Source organism: Oryzias melastigma, linkage group LG15 (genome assembly GCF_002922805.2).
Source record: "Oryzias melastigma strain HK-1 linkage group LG15, ASM292280v2, whole genome shotgun sequence".
NCBI classification, from domain to species: domain Eukaryota; kingdom Metazoa; phylum Chordata; class Actinopteri; order Beloniformes; family Adrianichthyidae; genus Oryzias; species Oryzias melastigma.
In genome coordinates, this window is record NC_050526.1 from 21,576,926 (window position 1) to 21,583,790 (window position 6,865).

Below are 6,865 nucleotides of genomic sequence, written 5' to 3' on the forward strand. Positions count from 1 at the left end.
TAAAGCAAAGCCGCCAAAGCAGGTGACAACTGCCAGCTCAGAGCTCACGAATCCTGCCGCACACAAGGGGTTAACAAGAGCTGAAACTCCCACTCATTATTCACTCCCCTCTAAAATGGACTGTCCCACAGATCCACGTGTGTGTGTGTGTGTTTGTGCATGTGTGTGTGCGTGTCCCCCCTCTCCATATAAATTGAGCCATGTGGGTCCAGACGTGGAGTTTGGTGACTTTGCAGCTGCACAGCTGTCAGCTCTTCGTTCCCTCAGGAGGATCAGGAATACAAAGGGCAGCAGGACGTCCCGCTGGACTGTTCGCACGTGGAGTCATAAAACTAAGCAACACCGGGAAAAATGTCAGATATAATGGATGACAACTCCTTCATGTTCACCTCAGAGTCCGTCGGAGAGGGACACCCAGGTGAGTATCCAGTACAAACACCTGTCCACACACTAAAACTGACAGTAACCGTAAATTTAAACTTTTCAAAATGACTATTTAATGAACTCTTGAAAGTGTAAAAGTTGCACAATGAAAAGATAGAGTGACATCTTGTACAGGAAACTTGTTTAACTCATAACCCAATGATAAACGTGTACTCTGTCCTTTACTCTGCTGCATCCAGATGCACCTTGTTGCACCCTGTCAATGTGTTGTAATCCTTTTACAAATATGTAATCTTGTAAAGTCTCCCGTGCAGAATCGATTATCAGTCGGTGGAGTTCTGCGTCGAGCCTCGTACTACATTAATCGATTACATTAATTGGCTGACCTTGGTGGAAGCTAAAAAACTCTGGGGTACGATAAGACGCCTCGAGGTCTGGCCTGTTCCCACCAACTTGAAGTCTGTTCAAGCAAATGAAAAAAAAAACGTTAAAATGATCTTGCTCACATGCTGAGCCAGATGTTCAATGTGCAGGTTGTTTCTGATGTAACCTGTCTGTTGGGTTGCTTCAGTGTGAGGACAAAGACCAGTGAATGGGGCGGCCTGAGTGGCTTTGTGCTCTCAGGAAGCACACTGAATATAACACGTAGTAACAACCAGGCTTGTGTTTTTGATGGTACAAGTAAATATCAAGTCCATAAATCTACGTGTAACAGCAATTGTGTATTTTTTTTCTCCACAGATAAGATTTGTGACCAGATCAGTGATGCAGTCCTGGATGCACACCTGAAGCAGGACCCCGACGCCAAAGTGGCCTGTGGTGAGTGAAGCTTTCACATAAGTTGTGTTTTTTTTTTTTTTTTTTTTTAACGGACGACAACACCTTTGTGTCAACAGAAACTGTGTGTAAGACTGGCATGGTGTTGCTCTGTGGCGAGATCACATCCCGGGCCAACGTGGACTATCAGAAGGTGGTGAGGGACACCATCAAACACATCGGCTACGACAACTCTGAGAAAGGTGGGAGGAATGTGAAGCAGAGTGTGTTTGTGTGTCATCAACGCTGACTTTTGCTGTTTTCGCTCCAGGATTTGACTATAAAACGTGTAACGTGTTGGTGGCTCTGGAGCAGCAGAGTCCGGACATTGCTCAGGGTGTCCATGTCGACAGACAAGAGGAGGACATTGGAGCGGGAGATCAGGTGGGGATTTGGGTTGTTGACCCTGGAGGGTAAAATGTAGCCTCCGTTTGACTCGTCATAAACACGTTTATTGTGAAGAAAAATGGACAAAGCTTTTAGAAAACTCCAAACTTAAAGAGAAAAATGTTCATTTGCTTCAGTTTATTAAAGTAAAAAAAGAACAAAATGTTCTGAACAGAAATTCTGCCTTAAAATCCTGTTTCAACCTTTTTTAACCCATAGGAACCACAGTGACATCAGTGTAACAGAAAAATATCTGAAATGGTTTCTATGGTCAACTTGGTTTGTGGCATAATTTTATGTTTAAGGAAAAATGGGTCTGGGTCTTTATGAGTTAACATTTTTTACATTTCTTTATATTTTAACTCTGTTTTTGTCATTATTTTCAATTATTTGCTTAAAAAAAAGATAAAAATCCATCCATCAATTTTTGGGTTGCTGGGGCCTATCCCAACTAGTGTTTGGAAAAACCAACGTACACACTAGACAAGTCACCAGTTCGTAGCAGGAAAATAAACACATTCACATTCATAAATTTAGCTTCAAAAGGAAAATAATATACTTTTTTATGTTAATACACACACTTTAATCTGTAAATAATGTTTTAGCAAAAGCTGCTTTTCACTTGTTTCTACAAACATTCCGTTTTCTTTTTTTACAGGGTCTGATGTTTGGCTACGCCACAGATGAAACCGAGGAGTGCATGCCCCTGACCATCGTCTTAGCTCACAAACTCAACTCCAAGATGGCCGAGCTGAGGCGCAATGGTACGGTGCCCTGGCTCCGCCCCGACTCCAAAACACAGGTGACGCAAAACGCAAAAACCTCAAACTGTGTGAAAGTCCTCTTTCTGTGGATTTGAGCTGTTTTTTAATGGGTACCAGCTCAGAATTTTGGATGTAAAAGCCTAAAAGAGCAAAGTTTTTTTAAGGTAGTCAGCCTAAACTTCTTACTTTTTAATTAAAAAAATGTAGATTTACAAAAAATCTACACAGATTATTACTGTATTTAGCAGGATTTCTTTCAAAAATCAATTCTCAAATTATTTTTAGTGAAAGAATTTATAGATTTTTTTAAATGTATTTCATTTCTAATGTTTACAGCTTTTATAAAATTTCACTAAAACCAAAAACAAACCCATTTTTTGACCACCTTGATAGACCTTGTCGAGTGTTTGTCCCTCAGGTGACGGTGCACTATGAGCAGAAGGATGGAGCCGTGATTCCCAAGAGAGTTCACACCATTGTGATCTCCGTGCAGCACGATGACGGAGTCACCCTGGAGGAGCAGCAGAGAGCCCTGAAGGAAAAGGTGCTCACTTAAGTAAAAAAGAATATAAGTTCCAACACTCCTGATTCTAATGACTTCTTGTGTCTGTCAGGTGATCAAAGCTGTGGTTCCTGCAAAATATCTGGATGATAAAACCATCTACCACCTCCAGCCGAGCGGCCGGTTCGTCATCGGAGGACCTCAGGTTTACCCACAATCTTTATTCTTCATTTGTAAAAATAGCAGCTAAGAGGAATGACCACTAAAACTGTCGTGGGTGTCAGGGTGATGCTGGCGTAACGGGCAGGAAGATCATCGTGGACACATATGGAGGTTGGGGAGCTCACGGCGGAGGAGCTTTTTCTGGTAAAGACTTCTCAAAGGTGGACCGGTCCGCGGCGTACGCCGCTCGCTGGGTGGCCAAGTCTCTGGTCAAAGCCGAACTGTGCAGAAGAGTTCTGGTGCAGGTCAGATTCACACTTTAGTGCGATAATCCAAGCAGAAAGTAGAAGTGATTCTTACAATATATATGTGTTTTCATATTCTATAGGTGTCTTATGCTATTGGAGTGGCTCAGCCGCTGTCCATTTCCTTGTTCACGTATGGATCATCCAAGAAAACAGAGTCTGAGCTGCTGAAGATTGTTAACGAGAACTTTGATCTACGACCAGGAGTCATTGTCAGGTCAGTATATGGATCAAATCAGGACCAGTTTAAAGTCAATGAGAAACTAGATTGAAAATTTGACAAACATTGGAAATTTGGGAAGAAAAATTAAAAATTTGAAAGCAGTTTTAAACTCGAAAATTATTGAAAATAAAAAAAAATGTAAATTTGAAACTTAAAAAATAAAACTGTTTCCAATTTTTAAAAAAAATATGTTTTTTTTGTACTTTAAATTAAATTAATTTTTTTGTTTTTCATTGTTTGCTTTCAGTTCTCTGTTTTCAGTTTCAATTCAGATTTTATGAGTTTTCGCTGCTGAGCTGATCCTAATTTTACAAGGGAGATTATTTACAAGTTTATTTTCAAAATTTTCAATTTTATTTTTCACTTTTAAAACTTACATTTTTCTTTAAAATTTCAATATTTTTTTCAAGTTTTCAATATTATTTTTTTAAACATTCAGTTTTGTTTTTGTTTTTTTAATTTTCAACAACCACTTCAAGTTTTCAATATGCATTTTCGAATTTAAAACTACTTTCAAATTTTTCAATTTTTTAAATTTACAATACCTGTTTATCAAATCTGTTTTTTTGTTCACTTTAAGCTGATCCTAATTTGACCCCATATAGTAATGTCTATTTTTTACTTATTCAGGTAAATCCAGATTTTGTTTTCCACCTTCCATTTTTTTTACACTTATTCCCTTTACATCATATATGTTTTTTATTTAATCAGGATAAAATATTGGACTTTTGTTCTTTTTGAATAACTTTCTCACAGATAATTACGACTTTTTTTATGGAAAGGGAGATTAATTCAACTTTAAAAAAATCCCTTTTTTGTTGTTCTATTTGAAAATTACTATCAATAACTTTTACAAATAAAACCGGTTGAATAGAAAATCCATAACAACAATGTTGGAGCTTAAACTCCTGCACTTTCTGGATTCTATCACTTGGTGGCATCAAAAAAAGTATTTAAAATAAAATCATTTTCTGATTATACTGTTTTTTATCAACAGGACTGTAATTTTCTTCCAAATTTGTCTCTTATTCTGTCATTTGCTGTATTTCTCTGCAGGGATCTGCAGCTGAAGAGGCCGATCTATCAGCAGACGGCTGCTTACGGCCACTTTGGACGCTCAGAGTTTTCTTGGGAGGTCCCTAAGAAGCTGGTGTTCTGAGCCTCCATGAATCCACCTGAATCCATGAACGAGCCCCCTCTTTGCTGGTCATAACTTATTGCTCATCAACCAATTGAGATATTTTGAACAAAAAAGAAACAATTAAGTTCAGTTTTAAAATGTGAAGTCAGAGTGGTTGAAGCTACTGAGAATGAGACGGAAGATTCCTCTTAGAAAGCCAAACATGTTGGTTCTTTATTAAGAAAATTATCTATTTTTAAGAATGTTAAATCCAAATAAAATGGGTCAAACGTCCAAAAAAATATATTTTTTAAAGACAAAAATAGAGATTTAGTTAGAGATGCTAACATTTATTGTGAAAAGATGCTGCTTTCCAAATTTAAAATATAAAAGACAATTTTATCTTTTTGGGGCAGATAAAAAACAATTTTTGGAGGAATCTGATGTTGTAAAGTAGCTCTTCTATTACCAGTACAGTCAATAAAACAGAGAGGAGCTTGGTTTTCTTTGGTGTAAAAAGTTACAATCAGCCAAATGTAAACATGTAAAATAGAATCACATTTATTTTGTTTTTATCATCAAACTTTCAAGCATTTCTTGCTACACTTATACCTTCATGCAGTCTGTGAACCGATATTTCCAAAGAAGTCTTTTGGATTAAACCGAAGTTGCTTTTATTTATGCAGATCTCCATCGGTGGATAATTTGGAACAAAAAAAGAAAAAAGTCAATCCTTCTTCACTTCACAGGGAAGTTAAAGTATTGTTTATTTTACCACAATTCTGACCTGTGTCTCATTTATTATTCATATTTGTTATATCTAAAAACAGCTGTTGTCCAGTTCAGGGTTTTGCTTAAAGGGCGTTAAGAAAATGTCATTTTAAATTGTGTGTAATTTAAAGCTCTTTAAATTCAAATTCAAATTCAAATTAATTTTATTTCTATAGCACCTTTCCAGTTAAAAAAAACAGCTCAAAGTGCTGTACATAAAACAAATAAAAATACAAGAAAAACTATACCCCACACATGCAATAATATAATAAGATAAGCCCCTCATAATTATAAAAACAGAAACAAACAGATAAAATAGAAAAGCAAGCAGATCACAACGGAATAACCTGAAGGCGCTGTCCACCCTGTCCTCCTATTGGCTGGAGTGTCAGCATCTAGGCAACATGAGGACGTCCCGCTCATCCCCCGCACCCTCCAGCCCAAGCCCCCAGCCCCCCGGCCCAGTGCACCCAACTGGGCACACAAAGCTAGGGAGCTCAGGGGACACGGAACAAGGTAGGCCAGAGGACAAGCAGGACCATCCCCATGAGCCCGAACACACACCCCAGCCAAGAGTGAGAAGACGCTGCTTAAAGACGTTGCTTTAATTGTGTTTTCTCTCTATGAAGCATTTCTAATGTCGTTTTAACAGGAGCAGCTGCTTTCTTCTTTGCCTTTAAGTGCTTTTGTAATTGCTATCAGTTTTTGGCAAACTTGTTGCAGAGGAAATGTAAATAATTAAACAATAAAAAACACAACAGAATATGTAACTCTTTGTATTAACTTTACTGTCAGTTTTATTAACTTGTGTTTTCTAGGCTAATATTTCCAATCTACATATTTTGTCTCAATTTGTGTCTATTTTGTACTTTAGTTCTTTGTTTTTTTTTAAGAAAAAAACAACATTATTACTTATGGTTAAAACAAACTTTTAAACCTACTGATATTATTTGTATTTATTTAAAAAAAATATATAGTAAATATGTTTAGGTTAAAACTATAAAAATTGTCTGTTAAAGCAAAAATACATTTTAAACACAACAAATGTAACCAGTTACTAAAAAAAAAATATTTTAAAAGTATTTAAAAAATATTAAATTTAAAAAAAAAAATTACACTTTAAAATAGCAAATTAAGTGGAAAAAACATTTATTTTTCTGCCAAATGTAGTTATTTTAATCTTGTTCCCTTTTTTAAGATTTGTATAGTTTTACTCTTTTCATGAAAATGTATTTTTCACACTTTTGAAGAGCTAACGTCCTATTTATATCATATATAATTGTTCAGTTCACTATAAATAAACAAAAATATTACAATTTATACTTAAAATGTTAAATATTTACAAAAATATGAAGCAAGAAAATGTTTAATTCAAAACCTTATATCGACAAAACATTGATTTAATAATTTATCAATGTAGAAAAATACAAT

The 6,865-nt window shown here is 36.1% G+C and overlaps 1 protein-coding gene across 1 annotated transcript; it reads left to right on the top strand.

Annotated features, from left to right (window-relative positions):
• The first annotated feature begins 205 nt into the window (after positions 1 to 205).
• mat1a (methionine adenosyltransferase I, alpha) lies at positions 206 to 5,382 on the top strand. Its single transcript, XM_024297974.2, has 10 exons — positions 206 to 418; positions 1,126 to 1,203; positions 1,281 to 1,403; positions 1,472 to 1,584; positions 2,246 to 2,389; positions 2,770 to 2,895; positions 2,966 to 3,058; positions 3,138 to 3,320; positions 3,404 to 3,537; positions 4,600 to 5,382. Exons 1-10 carry the CDS (start codon positions 352 to 354, stop codon positions 4,700 to 4,702), a joined length of 1,164 nt encoding a protein of 387 aa, XP_024153742.1. The 5' UTR covers positions 206 to 351; the 3' UTR covers positions 4,703 to 5,382.
• The last annotated feature ends 1,483 nt before the right edge of the window (positions 5,383 to 6,865 follow it).